The sequence below is a fragment of the Ylistrum balloti genome, unplaced genomic scaffold (assembly GCF_031769215.1).
Source record: "Ylistrum balloti isolate Yb309-2 unplaced genomic scaffold, AGI_CSIRO_Ybal_v1 Utg370196, whole genome shotgun sequence".
In the NCBI taxonomy this organism is placed as follows: Eukaryota; Metazoa; Mollusca; class Bivalvia; order Pectinida; family Pectinidae; genus Ylistrum; species Ylistrum balloti.
Genome location: NW_026782173.1, coordinates 2,811,713 through 2,829,402, shown reverse-complemented (window position 1 = coordinate 2,829,402; position 17,690 = coordinate 2,811,713). Strand labels below are relative to the sequence as shown.

The 17,690-nt window shown below is 34.3% G+C and overlaps 1 protein-coding gene across 1 annotated transcript; it reads left to right on the top strand.

Annotated features, from left to right (window-relative positions):
• Positions 1 to 437: 437 nt before the first annotated feature.
• On the top strand, positions 438 to 8,703 carry LOC132551419 (major facilitator superfamily domain-containing protein 1-like; the record flags this gene model as incomplete). Its single annotated transcript, XM_060215557.1, has 12 exons — positions 438 to 548; positions 1,292 to 1,407; positions 1,591 to 1,646; positions 2,277 to 2,426; positions 2,589 to 2,744; positions 3,255 to 3,361; positions 3,891 to 3,991; positions 4,976 to 5,081; positions 5,895 to 6,035; positions 6,303 to 6,442; positions 7,701 to 7,815; positions 8,494 to 8,703. Coding segments are annotated over 12 exons (1,509 nt in total), but the record flags the coding sequence as incomplete, so codon positions are not given.
• Positions 8,704 to 17,690: the final 8,987 nt, after the last annotated feature.

The window sequence follows — 17,690 nt, the reverse complement described above, 5'->3', positions numbered from 1 at the left end:
TACACGGGCCGAAATTCTGCACCAACTCTTGCTAATTGACGGTATTGCAGTGGCTAGTTTGGTCCTAATGCGAGTAATTGTTAAGATATTGGAAGGTGAAAATAATTTAAAGATGTCTTCTTCATTGTAGCATTCGTCACTAAACAACCTAGCAATCGCTAGAATTGATTAGCTTTAATCTTACCACAAAAAAACCTTTAATTTTTAAATGCAGGGCGCCTACTTTTATATGTAGAATTTTTTTTTACTTTGATATATGACTCACCTGGATGTTTATACATTTCACACAAGCATTCATTAAATGAGCTAGAGCATAAAGGAACAAGTGAAACTTGTTTTACTTAATACTATATTCAAAAACATTTTCTTATCGTGCCATCAGTTTCACTCACTGTTAAATAATAATAAAAAAAATTACATACAAATATATATTTATTTTAGAACAATGGCGACCGGCTATACTGTTTTTCAACAGTTTTATGGTTCTTGGTACCATTTTCGTTGTGGACATGCCGACAGCACTACAACACGAAGTTATTAACAGTCGGGTAAGTCCGTCAAATTAATAGGTTTCATAAATTTCATGTCCTTAAATGGTCGACATAGGTTCTTCGAAATAATGACAAGCCGTAACCAGATTATAAGGTATTCTCTGCAACATGTACGTGCACATTGGAGGTTTTTTCTGTTATGATAAAATTATGTACGTATAGAGAAGGATTTAGAGTGTTGAGGAAAGTTACGGCACATAAAGGGCAGATTTTAAAGATTGCATTGCGTCAGCCGCAATGAGAGATAAAGAGAGGGGATTCCAACGAGTAATTGAGTTCTGTGAGGATAGAAAGAAAACTTACAGTTGTCTTCTGATATCTGCATCTGTTTAAAAAACACGAGGTCTGCAGTGCGAAGACCAGGTTCCTGTGTCTGCTAAAATGAGAAGATCTGTAGAATATATTATAACAAGATTATCTAGGACTTTATAAAACATTATCAGTCTGAATTATATGTTTCGAACATTTCAATTAAAGAGCTTGTAATGTATTCTGATAGCTGTTACAAACGAATCAGCTGATTCCGAAACATTCCTGTATTACTAGAGGTAGGTATATCAATAATACATCATGCTATATCGACAGCTATGTTTTTCAGCATCAGATATTTGTCTGCAGCAGTCATCAGGTCAGTAGGCTAACACTCTGCAATCATTTTCATTGAGCAAACATTCTAACACTACATCGTTATTCTGCATGCTTTGCATGGTATAAAACTATTTGAGTATTTAATTCCTTAGGACATCACAACTGTTGGAGGTGGTACAAACAATACAAACACAGAGAATGCCTGCAAAGTGTGTCTCGGTTTAGGAGCAGTCCGTTACAATCTGCTACACTCCTCCCTGCGATGGACGTAAGCAATAACCTTCATAAGTTCATTGATATCCTCTCTATTTTTCCACATTACCAATATTCATAATTATTATTAGGCATAATTCACACTCATGTAGGACGTTTACACGAAGATTCGAATCTGAACTAGATTTTTGTCTATAGAGTAAAATGTCCAATTCATTAAGTATGCTTTATTTTGCAGATCAGCGATCCTCAGTCTGCCTGTTGGATATCTGATTGATAGACTCGGCAACGGTCGTAAGTTTAATTTCATTATTGCAAAATATAAAGGAATAATAGAGTAGTTATTGTAAAATTAGTGAAATTTTATACCTTCCTATCCATGACTGTTGATGGTTATGTACGTTATTTGAATCTGGAATAACTGATCGGTTAATGTTTACAAAATGAATCAAGCTTGGTGTCAACATCAGTGTAACAGGATTTACTAGAGCAGAGTCTTGATGTAACGGAGTGAAAATAAAGCTGCAAATAATGAATCCAGTGAAACATTCGTAGCTTTCGAATAGGAAGGAGCAATATATATATATATTGTATAGATACTTCTGTAACAAGGTTTTTAATCTAAGTTCATCACTCACGAACTCTTGAGAAATGAAGCAGCTGTTATAATGATCAATTTAAAGGTACATCGTAATGTGATCCGATTGATCATTTCTAGATACAAGACGTGAGCTGCATTATCCTAATGTCGAATTTTAGATAAAAAAAAATTTAAAAAAGAAAGAAAGAAAAAATGCACTAGTTAACATATTCTGAATAAACTAATGTTTTATGTTTTGAACTGATGTTGTACTTGTTTTATGTTATGTGAGTCACATCAATTTTACGTAATTAATTCTATGAACATTGAACTTTATATCCAAGGATCCGCCATCTTGCTTACGTCACTTCAGTTCCTGGGGTCGATCCTGTTCGCCGTAAGTGCTGTGTCTCATGCCCCCATAGTAACTGCAATGTACGCAGTGATGGTGGCAGGGAGGATTCTACTGGCGTTTGGTGAAACACCTCTGTGTTGTGAGTAGACTGAGATATGATAAACATTGTTTAACGATATCAATATAAGGAAAAGGTTATTGTCTTACTTGCTCACCGTACTGAAAATTGCTATCATGTATTGTAACTAAAACATCGTTTGATATTCAAAATCATTTTATATAAAAAAATATTTTCATCCAGTCGTTCAAGGTAGAGTTGTTGCCCACTGGTTCTCGGAGGAATCTCTTCTGCCACTGTCCTTCATTATACTCAGTCAACGTGGAGGTTCGATCCTGACGTTCTATGTGTCTGCAACTGTTGCTGATAAAGTAGGATTTGGAGTGGCGGTATGGAGTGGTAGGTTACACCTTCCCTGTAAAAACCTTAGTTATTCAAATCGCCCTATACATCCGTTTATATGGCCCTGCCGTATTTGTTATCGCCTTTCTCAAGAATAACAGGATGGATCCTTTTTAAATTTCATGTGTATATTCCCCTTGGTCGCTTGTTGTGCCTGTTTGATTCGAGAACTGATCAGAAAACAAAATGGCTGACAGACAGCCATCTTTGATTTTGACTCTGTAAATTTGTTTTCATTGTTTCTTGATAGATTTTCTCAAAGTTTGTTAGCAGGTACCCCTTGGTCCCAAGTTGTGTCTGTTTCATTGAGGTATTTGGCAGTTAAATATTTGTACCGCTATTTATTAAGGGTATTAAGTTCATATTATCAAGAGCAAAAATAAAAGAAGAAAAAGAACATAAGGCAAAGTTCAATACATTGATACAGATAAATTAATAATGGGCGCCAAAGTTCTGGAATCTTTAGTTTACATGACTACTTTAATAATTTGATTTAACTATGACCAGGGGCATGCCTATGCGGACTGGGAGTGATCTCGGCCATCTGCCTAGCCATGGCTCTTCGGAAAATTCAGATGAAGCAGGCATCGAAGACCAGTGACACTAATCGTACTGTGAGTAAATCTACTACAGTTTTGAGTGTTTTACTCATTCTTGACTTGACGGAACCATACCAACATTTTGTCATCGCGTGCAAAGTTAATTTTGAACATAAACATGTAGTATTACAAAACCATCAAGATAATCCATCATAGTCGTCAGTTTAACCGACGTAGCGTAGTGTTTTATTTTAGACTTGTTAGAGCTGGCTTGCCATACTGTGTGTGCGCTTTAAACAGCTGATCTATCTCGTACTATCCAAAGCATAAATATTGCAAATATGGCAGTAAAGACTGTCATAACGTGTATATAGGATTCATTCCAATAATTTCAAGGCAAATAAATGAAAGGACCTTGCCGTTGTGTGAACGGTGTGCTATTCAACCACTTTGTATACTAAGTAATAAGATATAAATGAAGCGAAAGTGCTTTTGATTTCGTCTGACGTGAGATTGAAGAACAAGAACGATGGCGTATTTCAACGAAGATGCAATACGCCCTGTAAATGATTCTACATAACAGATTGTTAATTGTTGCTTGCAGACGTTTTCCGACATAAAGGCTGTCCCCAGAAAATTCTGGGTACATGTATGCATGATAGCATTGCTGTATGGGCAGGTAATCAGCTTTCATGCGAACTTACCGTAAGTATCAGGATTCAAAACATGTAGATTCTCAAATTCGAATGATAAATTCATGCATTGATAGATTCCTATGTCTGCAATTGTTCCTGTGTGATCAAAGACACATATTATGCAAAGAGATTCAATTTAGAACGTTAGGGACTCCTGTACAACATAACATGTTTCGCCTGAATAACAAACCATAGCATCCTAAAAGGATTATGGGACGATCCTTCTCTGTTAAGGAAGGAAGACATAGAGAACTAATTGATCAAAACGTTAGCCGTATCCATCTCTTTAGGAATCTCTGTCTCTGCATTTTGAAAATTATGGGACCACCTAGACATATATTTTACATGTAAAATATTGATGATTGTAACTGTGCATAAGATATCATTAAAAAGAACCTTATTGGAATATTCAAAGAATGAGTTCATTAATTATATTACTAAACATGGCTACTTAAGGACCGGATCGACATATGTTAGCTCACGAAAATTGCAATATCCATGGCAATCAAAGCTATGATAGAATGAAATAATAGATTTTTGACACACAAACTGATACTTGTCATTTGATTTAAAACATCAATTTATTTTACATGGCACATTTTCATGATAAAATATACAAATCATGGATTGAATGTGTTTTGTTTTGAATTTGAATTTTACAAAATAATTGTATTTTTCAAGAAAAGTAATTTTGAAAGCAAACAAGGCGTTTTATGAAACTCGATCATTTGGGCAAAATGTTTTGTTTTTTGTTTTTATTTTGTTTGGATATATTGACTTTGTTGTGAAACACAAAAAAGCATCAAGATGATATAGTATTATATGTATAGCAATATACATGTGCTTTGACATTTTATAAGAATATAACTCCACTACTCCCTAAAATGATGACGAGGTTCTGGTAATGTGATCATTTGAGTATAAGCATGAATTTACACTCTGTCTGACTGTGAGTCATGCAGTATTATGATATGTCCTGATCCGTTCGTTACAGGGAGTATTTACTGTTACAATACGGATTTTCCCCAACAACGTCTTCGTACATCACCGGCTCGGCAATGCTGCCTTTCGTCGTTGGTCCTCTCGTTGCTATGGCCTTGGTACGATTTTCACAATTGTAACCACTTTTATCATTTTACTGTTTTATGGCTGTTATTCACGCCAGTCAAAATCAAGTCATGAGTATACAATTAGCGTAGAGTATGGACCACTCTTGACCGGTTAGTCTCTAGAATATTATAATTATTAATATTAATAAACTTGAGTCTTTTAATTGTGATTTTGTTTACATTTGTCAGTTTCTAAATTTTCACATGGAGGAGGTGATAAGTTAGTAAAAACTGCAGTGATTATTTCTCAAATCGTAGGTTCAGGCAGCCAGTTTATGACTCTGTCATGTCGTTGTTATTTAAGACAAGGTTCATTAGATAACTATCAACAAATCAAGTTTTGGATATGTAACATTGTCTATGTAGTAGAAGTAAATGATTGTTTTGTAATTCAGATGTTTTCATAACAAAAAAAAAAAAAAATTAAACTTGTGATCAAATGGAGAGCCAAAGAAAACAAAAACGAATACGCAATTTGTTGTAATTCAACGTGACAGAGATCGAGTTTCATTGTCATGTAAATGATTCGGTTAGAATCAAGTTATATGTGACCCGTCAGATGCGAGTACTGATCGGCATAATTTTGCTCTATGTTCTACCAATACTAAAATCGTCAAATTAAACCATCTAGGGTATATGTTTCACTGTGGTCATCTTTACCATCATATCATTAGTAGCTTATTAAGGTATTGTTTAACCATTTCTGTAAACTGTTTAAATGGGGCGTGATATGTACTCATCAGCGTTTCGAAAATATACGAAAATGAACGTTGTTGAAATATTTCTTGTTCATACTGTTTTCAGAATAAGATAGACTGCATTGGAATTTTAGTGACATGTGCTGCAGTGACGATCGTACCAGTTTTCTCGTTGTTAGGATTTTGTCACTCCGTCCATCCACTTTTCCTCACCATTAGCCTGGGATTTGCAAATTGTGTTACCGAGGCAAGTATTGCTTTAATTCCCATCTTTAAAATTGATACGATACCGGCTTTAAATGAATAACAACCCCCACCCCCCCAAAAAACAAAACAAAAAAACCAAAAAACAAAACAAAAACAAAAACAAACACCACCTCCCCACCACCCAAAAAAAAAAAAAAAAAAAAAATAAATAAATAAAATAAAAATAAAAATTCAAACGATATTTTTCTGCACATTCTGATTGCATATAGCTCAATTTAACCACAAGGATAACTATTGGTTGTTTCAGCTGGGAATGTGGCAGGTAGCGGTGTTGTTGGTGCCTCGTTCCTGTTTTGGCACGGTAACTGGGATTATGTATCTCGTAAGAAACGTTGTGATTGGTCTCACACTGCTACTGGATGGATATTTACTACAGAAACATGACATGTACGTATAAATAGACTGTGGTATTACTTGTAAAGAAAATGTACGAAACAGGGAAAGCCTATCACTAACTAGTTTTAATGATAAAAGGACAATGTAGACAACTAAAATGCCATTGAAAAAACAAACAGGCGGACGGCAAATCGCCTCTACCAGAAGCGATAAAAGAAGCGATAATAGTTAATAAAAAGAAAGATTTAACCAACTGTCTCCGAAAAAGCACCTGTAGAATCAGCCATCATGAAATAAACATATATAATAAGCAATTTGATCGACATTAAGTTTTGTTAAACACTTGTAACTATGCCACCACTTTTCTGAAATTAATTGCAAACAGTACTAATGGTAATACGTTATGTGTGCAGTTTTTCTCACAACTGTTTTTAACAAAAATGCGACTTTTAATTTTGATTTTTTTTGTCAATGGAAGGGAGGCAACCTTCCTAGGAGAGAGTTCAAACACCCATCAAATACGACATATGCATATCTCTGTCCTTTAACTGTGTTTCAATAACAATTAAGAAAACACCAACATGTCAACTCGATAAAACTATGAATAAAAATATGAATAAATGCAAGGAGACTCATGAATGAAATTATAAGGTTATTAAAATGACTGTTTTTTGAAGATAAGGCGTCTTCTGCTTCATCGATGTCATCCGCCATGTAAATCTGGATCAGTACAAGTAATAATGTCACGTTTACAGACAACAAAATAAAGAACATTTTACATGAGGAAATATTCCCCAATGCTATCATTATGAAAACCGTTTAACTTTTCCGTGGTATTTGTTTCGGTTTATTTTGGCATACCTTTCTCGCTTTCTGGATGTCCACGCGTGTTTTAATTAGGCATTACAGCTGTATGATAAAGTTTAATTAATTGTTTAGCTTGAACTCTATCTTATGCTGGATCTCTGTTTTCTATCTTTGTTCAATCTGTTGAAATTGAAATGTTGCCGGGATTGATTTTACTGCTTTACTTTGAATGTGGGCGGTTCATGATATACTAGTGTAACTGGAGTTCGTGTACAGTCGTTATAACCTGAAATCTGAAAGAAAAGTAAATCACACCTCATACATCTCACCGTGTATGTTTCAATAATTGTATCGGCCAATGTAGATTGTACTAGTTTCTGGATATTCACTCTTTCAGCCCCTATATTTACACGTGAATCATGAAAGCCAGACGTTTCCTTGATTGACTGGCATATACTGCTAAATTTGTGTTAAAATGAGCTCTGTACTTGTGTGTTTATAGACATGGAATAAGAGATCCACTAGAGGGATATCATGATTTCTTCTTGGCTCTGGTAATGCTGACGTCACTATCAGTTCTCTGTGGTATACTTCTCAATGTTTGGGATATTAATGACGTAAGTATAGTTCATCAATGATATAGAATGTTTCTACTTATTAATGATCTTACACTTAATGATATATTTCTCTAAGCAACTTAGAAAGAATCGTCTTGACGATATATGATTTTTATTTGATACGTGATTAAAAACTGTTACTTCCATAAGTCCATTAACTATTTACGGAATGACATTGATGATGCGATTCTTAACTGTTTATGAACTCTAATAGATCACGTGTTTAAAGAGGTTTGTTTTTATTAAAACGACACAGCGATTACTAATGACGTGTGGTCGTTTAAATACATCAAGTATCATGGATATATGTATACATGTAATTAAAATAGGTCAATTATTGCTTTAGCAGAAAACGTGTTGTTTGTCTGGATCGTATAATTATGTATATTATTTATTATTAAGTGTTTTTAAAGAAGTTGGGCAGATATTGCGTGAAAATGGTATTTCTAAAGACAGGGAGATAAAGTCTACTTACATCAAGAGATAAACTGTAACTAAAGCACATGTTTGACAGGACAGGAATTAGAAGATGTAACTCGTGACAGACAGTAATTACATTTCAAAGTAGACGGTTTCACATTTACTGAAAATATACTGTTGATGACAAGGGAATGTTTACCACTTTATAGGCTATATCTCCATATCATTTCATATACATGTATTTTCTTTAAAATACAGACATGTGCAATTAATCAACGTTTGGGGAGATGGAAACACAAGACTGACGAAAAAAGTAGTTTACTACAGAAAGCCATAGAAATGGACATGACAGAGAAAAGTCCCGTTGGTGATGGCAGTATGAAAACTGGTAGCGGAGTAGCAGATTATCCAAATGGACATGAGGGGAACGAAACTAACAAAAGTATAAATGGCGAAGCTACCAGTTAACATATTGCTGAATGATGAAGATCATTCTTCCTTTTACAAACAATATGGCTGTCTGAATGTGTCTTAATTTACATGTAGAGCATGTTAGAGTGTTTACCAAACAAATCAAAACTTAACACTGTTACCTGTTTCAACGTGTCGATATTCTGCCTTAAAGTGGTATAAGGTTGGAGCTTTAAAACGAAGTCATGATTTAAGAATATGTCAAACTTTAATGACCATATTAAGATATATCAAAATGCCACGATTTTCGGGAACGAACAATCAGACATCACGTGTTTCTGGTTTAAAAAATAATGCAGACGAAGGTGAAGGCTAAAGATCGGTGCACATTTTCGTTTGGAAATTGTTTTAACTTTTGTATGGATATCAGGTTAAACTGTCACTGTTGTGTGCATTTTGTTACATTCTTTGTACCCACGTCTTATTAAAAAAGATTTCCGTTTCAACATTTAATTACGGAACATCTACACTAATTTGATTCGTTTTATCTCATGATTTCTTTGTCATGTTTTTGTCAAGCTTTTCCATGCTATTTTTCATAATTTAAACTAAAGAATGGAAACTTGTTAACTTACCAATACGGGTTTAGAACAAACATACTTAAACACTTATGAATACTTTGTAACATATGTAGTTCTATACCAAAATTAATCGAGATATGAGAAATATGTTAGGTGAATGCAAGACATGTAAATGTCTCGTTATTCCATGTCAAAATAACTGTGGGATGTTTCAAAATTCATCAAAAGTTTGTGATTTTAACAGAATAATAATGATCTATATAGGTGTGATTAATTTATAAATTGTTCGAACATCATTTATGCAAATCGCCCGTATCGATAAATCATAATTCAACGTCATCAGAAGTTGGCTTTAGCTTATTGCACGACTGAGTGTATATAATACAGGTAGACAATAACATATATAACATTTGCTTATATTGAGGAAATGCATTAAAAAAATATCCTTTCAATGTTCTTCAATTAAAAAGAAAGATATTTCAATAGTTAAACACTCTGTAATCTATTCTTGTAAATCCCTCCAATTTCACTTTCAGATATATTGATGACGTCTATCTTTTAATAACAAGAGATTTATTGACCATATCCATAGCATATACCAACCAAAATAGAAATCAAGGACAAGACAGACTTGACACGTGTTTATCAGGCGCTTAAGCTGACCTTTTATTACAAAGACATGAACTTGGACTAATTTCCAGGTCATTGCATACTAATTGAGATGATTTCAATTCTAATTGTGATTTTCTATTCCTGGATTGCAACATTCACACAATTTTTTGTGTCTCAGGTAATTTGATATTCAAGCGCCTGTTCCTGAAATAAAGGCTTTCATGGAAGATGTCGACAACGGGAAGACATACCCATAACACAGACTTTCAAAAGAACCAAGTTGATGAAAACTTTGTGGAAGGTTTGAGTCATGATCATCTCATTGAGAAATATTTTACTGCCTTATGTGAAACTAGATGTGTTTGATGCGTTCATTTGCTTGTTTAACGTGACATTTCTTACTTGGATTGACCAAGATTTACATTGCGAGTGTGCTTTGTAAGAAGTCAGACCGGAAAAAATTATTTTCAGTCTACATGAACTGTCTAACATAACTAAAATGAAAGCATTATTTATATTTCGAAGTGTACAAAACCATATAGGTAAAGATGTTCAGATGGTCAAATGTCATGCATCAAAATTATAATCGTATAACGTTATTATCAGTTGGTTCTATAGTAATTATCACTCATCCTTTTTCTCTGCCACAGACTAGATCTAACTATTGTCATTAATTTTGAGAATCAATAAATATTTGTCTGTACTATTAATACTAATTTAAAGATACAAGATGACAATTACAGTTGGTAAAGTAATTGACTGTAATATGTTACATGTAATGAGTAATCGATTACAGGAAATAAACCCAAGTGATTGATTAATAACCAATTACATTATGGAGTAATTGGGCACTTGTCTTCAATATGTAACTTGTATTTAAATCATAAATATCAATAATTTACACCGCTTGAAGTTAGTATGTTGTGGAAACATAATGAATTCAGTTATTCTATAATCTGTAGTCGTAACCTACAATAAAATATTGCGTATTACACATCAAACGTAGCGAAGCAACATATTAACATGGCGCGACAGTCAATTATTCAGGAATACTTGCTCGACGATTGAATTCCTGACAGAAATTCTGTTGATTTAGATTTCCTCCACTTGCCTATTCTAGTTTAAAGTACATGCCTGAAATAAAACACATATATCATAAAAGATACAAAAGAACCAAAAATGAATAGTACCTTTCACACTCGTTTAGAATTATATTCAATAAAGACCTAAACTGCATCATACATGTGTTATTTTACCTGTACACATATTCCTTACCTAAGTAGACTAAGGCAATGGATCAAAATAATCTTATTAGTAAACCAAGATTCTTAATCATAACTTTTGTATATATTACATTATGTTTTTTTAGAAAATCATAATCATTGAAAAATTAGTCCGTGGTATAAGTCTGTGTACATAGGAATGCTGAAAATAATAACATTACAAAATACTGATATTTCTGATTTATTTTCCTACATATCCTGGGACTAGTAGTAGGAATGCAGCAGCAACGTTCTGTGCCAAATACAAAATGCCTTCAAGAGTTCCAACAACGTCGTAGGAACTGATAACTAACAAATGCTGCCAATGAAATATCTACAACGTACAACACGGCCACATCAAGAACCCTCCAGATGAGAAAAGGACCTTCCAAAATGGTTTTCATAGACACTTCATTAAATCCACTTACCGAAATTATTGTAATGCATCTTCCATCACCTATGGCTAAGATGATAGGGTGAATTGCCGGACAGAGTAATACATATAGTACTATTCAGCCTATTATTGAAAACAAAAACACAACCCCGTTGCGATATATTCTCCTCTGAAAATAGAAGGATATGCACTGTGTCTAAAGTTGTTTTTATTATTGTCGATCATGACATGAATCGCGGATGTATGCTCCCATGAATGGCTTGTACTATATAGATCAACGGCACATTTGTCAAGATTACATACTAACAGGCTGGTTGTCATAGTTATTTGCTGGAGTATACTCTATTTCATGTAAATAAAGAAAAACACATTATATTTAATGTTTTCCTCTATGATACGGTTCTGACTTTGTAAATTACACTAGATATCTTTCTGTAACAATCAGATATATTGTCCTGATCAAGATAGATATTACCCATTTCGCTATGGGTGAGTGGGATGGAAGCAGCATGATGAAAAAATGAAAATATAATTTTACGTGCGTGAATATGTCACAAAAACAGGGTGTAAAAAGAGACAATAAAGCGATGTCTTCAAAAGTCCCCAAATAACTTACTAATAAGCATATGACGGGGACAGACAATATGCCAAAACAAAGAACTTCATTTTTGTAAATACCACGGAAGTTTGTGATCCCTGGGTCTATGACAACAAACTTAGGCATTGTTTCTGCCTATCATTATATTGATATATTTTATATCTTTATTGAAAAGATTTCTCTAAAATACTTACCAACAGCAAACTTACAGCAGGAGCAAACAACATAACGAAACAAGGGATGTCTATGTATCCTGTCTGTGTCATCGTACAGCCCTTCGATAATAACAACAATTACATAAATATAAAATGATTATGTTGTGGAGTCAAAATAAGAAATAAATACATGGTTCTGTCGGATGTACTTACGGTAAATTAGTTTGTTGCAGAACCATGGTGCAGATTCATTCGTCATTCGCTCAGGAAAAATTAGAAAACTAGGAAAATACCCTTGACATGCGATTAAATGTGTATGGTTGTAGGTTCTTTGTATAGTCGTCATCGATACTTGGGAATTGTCAGCTATGACAACACGGGGGCACGATTCATTCATAACATACAGGGATAGTTAAAATACTACAGATAATTCATTGTCAGCCTGATTGTTGTTTAAATCACTAAACACTTTGTGTGACTTCCATGGTTACTGTAAAGATATCAAGTTCAAACAGAGCTGGCATGAAAAGGGCAACATGCTAAAGCATATATGAATCATCTCACAAGTCACAAGTGTTTATTTACAAGTGTACATGCATATGCTATCGACCCAAAACATAGACCATGATATATATTTAAACTTGAAAGAAATTTTATCTCGCTAATAAAACATCAAAAACGTTGGTCCTTCTATACATTAATGATTTGTACGTTTAACAAACAGTAGCACATGTATTACATCTCTTATCTCTTATCCACTAGATTAAATATCAATAAAAAAAACCCAAGTAACAACTTTAATCAATATTTTGAGCGAAAATTAAACAACCCTGTCAATCAGTGATATAAGGTGTACATATATACTTACATCTGTTCCCTTGTCTATCGAGCTTGTAAACAAGAGTTGATCTGTAACCAGCAAACAACATCGGTAGAACATGTAGACATTTCTTTTATGCGTATAATCCTCCATCAATAATGAGTTAAGTACTACTTATTTTTTATAATAAGAAAGTTTGTAATACTTGAAAAACAAATACAATATTGCCATCGACAGGTTATTGAAACGGTGACTAAAAGTTAAGCGATTCTTTATTACAATTCGTGTTATAAATATAGCCATGTCATGACAGAGAAAATTACACTACACCGGACCACTCTGAAACCTAAACACACGTCGTAGTCGATCTTGTTTCTAATGTCGCTTACCCTTTTCGAAAAGTTCTGTTGATAAATAACATTCAGGTAAGTGAAATACAAAAAAATACTCTTTACCACAAATTTCATATCCTGAAAATGAATGTGTCATAACTCATTAAAAAAACTTCTCATCAGAGCCTGAACATATGTTCAATTGTTTTGTTGATCTCTTTTCAAATGGCAGTCATCACATTTACTCATTTGCCTGTATCACATTTTGAGAAGGGTATTATCTTCCGCTAGATGCGGTAATCACATTTGTAATATCGTGTAACCACCTCTAGAAATATTCTTGACCAAGCCATGTTATTACTGTATCGTAGTTACTCATTAGTTGAAGTGTTGTAGATTTGACTTGCACTTTATTTATGAAATGTTTTATTGAAGAAAGCGATATTTAAAATGATGTGGTTGCTACAATAATGATAATAAAAAAATACCTATGTGTCCAGAATTTCATTTAGCACTCCTGTTGGAAAAAGAGGTGAATAGAAAAATCCGAAGACGATCAAAATATAACGCCGTACCGCCAGCACATTGTAAAGGAACGTAAAATGGTATATTCTGTCAACCTCCAGGGTGTGATTTCTCTGTCAACCTCTTGGGTATGACAGATTGCGCGTGCACCGGAAGTGAACCGAACTACTTCTACACAATTCGTCTGCTATATGTATGTAAACAAATACACATGTGCTAATTTACCAATAGCTCAAAACCAGGTTTGAAATAGGAGCCATTGTCAGCATAAGATCCGAAGGTAGGAAGGGCAAGATTATTGACACTTTTCGCCCTACAGGAACTTATATGATGTATAAAGTCCACATGACTGACACTGGCGAAATAGTTAGTGCAGTAAAGCCTTAGCTTGTGAAGGGAATGCCCGATGAGGCGTTCCCATTCTTATTTGATGGAAATATGGAAGAACTCAGTGTTGTCAATGTACATGTATTTACCACTTCTTCATCTACGTCTGTCATTTCCGCTACTGTTCTTCCCCCTCCTAATCCATCGTGTGACGAGAATTTCATCCTCCAGTCCTCTATGTCTACAAGAGTTGCCTCCCCTCCCCCACCCATCATGCTCGACAACGGTGATAACTGAGTCAACTAATGAAAACAATGATTAAAAAAAGTAATCTTGAGGAAAACGAAAACAGAAGACTGACCAACACAGGCGTCAGACACACAGGCTATACCCATTACCGGTCACAAAAATCTCTCAATATTTATCACCGGTTGAACAATTTCCAAAAGCAAAAAATGTCAGCTATATTGTCAAATTCTACATAAAGTGACATTACATCCAACAGCAACAATCATGACGTCGACGATCGTGTCCATTCAAGACCTACCTCTGACATGCAGTTCTCTCAAATGACAAAGACACATAACAGCATTTCCTTGTCAAATCCACCGGATGAAATGATGAGTGACAAATGGAAAATCCCGCCTTGGAAACACTTTGAAGGCACAATCTTTCAGAAACACTATCAAGATTTGATAATATTGTGACTAGTGTATATTGTTTATTATTGAAATGTTTTGAATTAAATGTAGAGGTTTTCAATGACGAATCAATAAATATTTACCAACTCAACAGGATCTATATGTCCATCGTAGATTTTTTTAATGCATATTATGACGTCATCCAGAGTGAATTTAGTGATATTCATATGCCACGTTGTTTTTTGTACATAGGCCTACTGATAGTGAGTATAGCTGATGAGAATCGAGGCTTGTTGTCCTGCACAGCTCAGACGGAATAGGTGGAAACCAAAACTGAGCCTTATTTTTGTAATTTCTTTTCAATCTTCCACTTTCTCATTTGTTCTGTTTCAATACAAATTTGGACAAATAACACTAGATGCATATTAACAGTACTTTTACCTGTTTATTTACAAGCTGATTATCACCGAAGCTAAGGCTCTCTGAGAAAAAGTATAATTGGAGAAAAATAATCATCCTTCAGGATGTAACAGAGAAATCTCCAACCATCGGGGTGATTTTTCTGTCACATCCTCAAGGTAGGGGACGATTCTATTAATCAATACCGGTATGTAGATACATAATGTGATATTTATCATTTTTAGGTAATAATTTAGCCGTGAACGCATACCATCCATGGTATCATATATGGATGAGGAATATGCACGGATAATGACAACATTAGTGCTTAATTCCTTGGAACTGATACGCTGTTCCCAAATTTATAACGGAATTCGAAAACCATAAGTCAAGTCTATATCAAGTATAAGGGAACAACAAAACAACACAAACGAATTATCAAAGAATCGCATAATACACTGCTCACCTGGAGCAATGAAACTTTTCAACTGTAAACAAAATATACTCTCGCACGTTTTTATGTAGGATGCCCAGGTTAAATGATTAAACACTATCGAAATGTGAAAGAACATTGATTTTTCCACTCAGGACATCACCATACCCCATTATAAACTGAAAACCAAAACGCCTTTGTTCTTTTGATATGAGAACTTACTTTCCAGGAAAGCTGAACAGCGGTTCAAACTGGCTGTGAACTTTACTGAAGCGCATTTTGTAAAAAAAAAAAAAAAAAAAACCGCCCACATTAAAGAAGAAATATACGGAAGACGGATTCATAAAATTTATTTCTTTTTTTTTTGGTTTAGGTTAACATCAGCTTTGTCGAGTTTGGTGGCAACATCTCTCAGCAGAGTATTGGCATATCTGTGCCCCTATCTTGGCTGACTTGTTTCTGTTTTCATTCCAGGCTTAATTTATTGAAATGATTATCAAAACAGGGCACAAAGACCTTACAATGTCGTTTAATTTCACTTTAAGATATTTTGATGACGTCTTGTCTTTAAATAACAAGTAATTTATTGACACGTCCATCGAATATACCCACCAGAATTAGAATTCAAACACACGGCCGACACTTCTAAATCAGGTGCTGATCTCTAGTTTATCCTACAACGAAACCAACATAGAAAGCTTTCCACCATACTGCATGATAAACGTGATGATTTCAATTTCTCTATAGTGAAATTTTCATTTCTGCATAGCACTATCCCTGCATCTTATACCTTGGTATAAACAAGTCACAGTTTATTCGATATTTAAGGGCCTGTTCCTATTATCACGATTTTCGCGCAAGAAGCCGTCAACTGACGTTCAAACTCGTAACACAAGGGTTCAAAAGATGCAGGTTGAAGAAAACTATGCGAAAGATTTATGGTTGCCATAGTGACCTCAATATTCTTTTTCTATGTGTGATATGAAACTGAACTTGTTTGATTCTCGTTAGTTTACCGGTTTTTTTGTTATTGTGTAAGTTGTTCTCATTTGAGAACGTGACATTACTAACTTGTATTAAACAAGGTTAACATGGCGGATGACGTCGTCGATGAAGCAGAAAACGTTTACTCCTTCGGAACACATGGTCTTACTGTTCTTTTGTTCATGTTTTGCCCAGTTTTGGATTTTAATTATGTTGCAATGTTGGGTTTTTCTTGATGTTTTTCTTCATACTTTGCCCCAGTTTTATCGTATGTGGGTTTGGAATATGTTTATGTTTACATGTTTGCATTTCCTTATTGTTCTCATTGCATGAGATATCAATAGACTCCTGGTTGTATTAAAACAAATCGATAAGACAAAGGCAATATTGAAAAACGAAAGATTTACAAAGTCTTGCCATGTGTTCAGAAAGATTGAAGTGTCTTCTGATTCATCGGAACCACATCTGGTATGTACGTTTAAAATCTTGGTCATTAAATGTTGTTAAACGTTAAATGAAAGATTTCTAAGCTATGGCAGCGATTTCCTGAATATTTGATATTTGTTCGTTTGTTAAAAGTTAATGGTGTTTTCGCCTCTATTTGCTTAGTCATTACACTAAATTTTTTCTTTTTTTTCCGTTTAAGTAAACTTTACGACCTATTTTCCTCTTGAATGCGAATACTTCGCTGATGGTGAAGTCGGATGCCCCCAATTAAATGTATTCTTGTCAATCAATTGTCCTGTGGTGTAGATATACACCCTATTGTAACGAATTGTATGATGTTTAATTATCTTTCAGAACCCATCTTTAGTTGACGACGACCTCTTGCCGGGGTATACAGTCTCGCATACTTTAACAGTTTACAATATAATCTTTACCTCAATCGTTATACCCATATTTGTGTATAAAGACCCCCCAGCTAAAGGTAGCTATCAATGGTTTTATACAACACATTTTATTTCAACTATAACAACGATA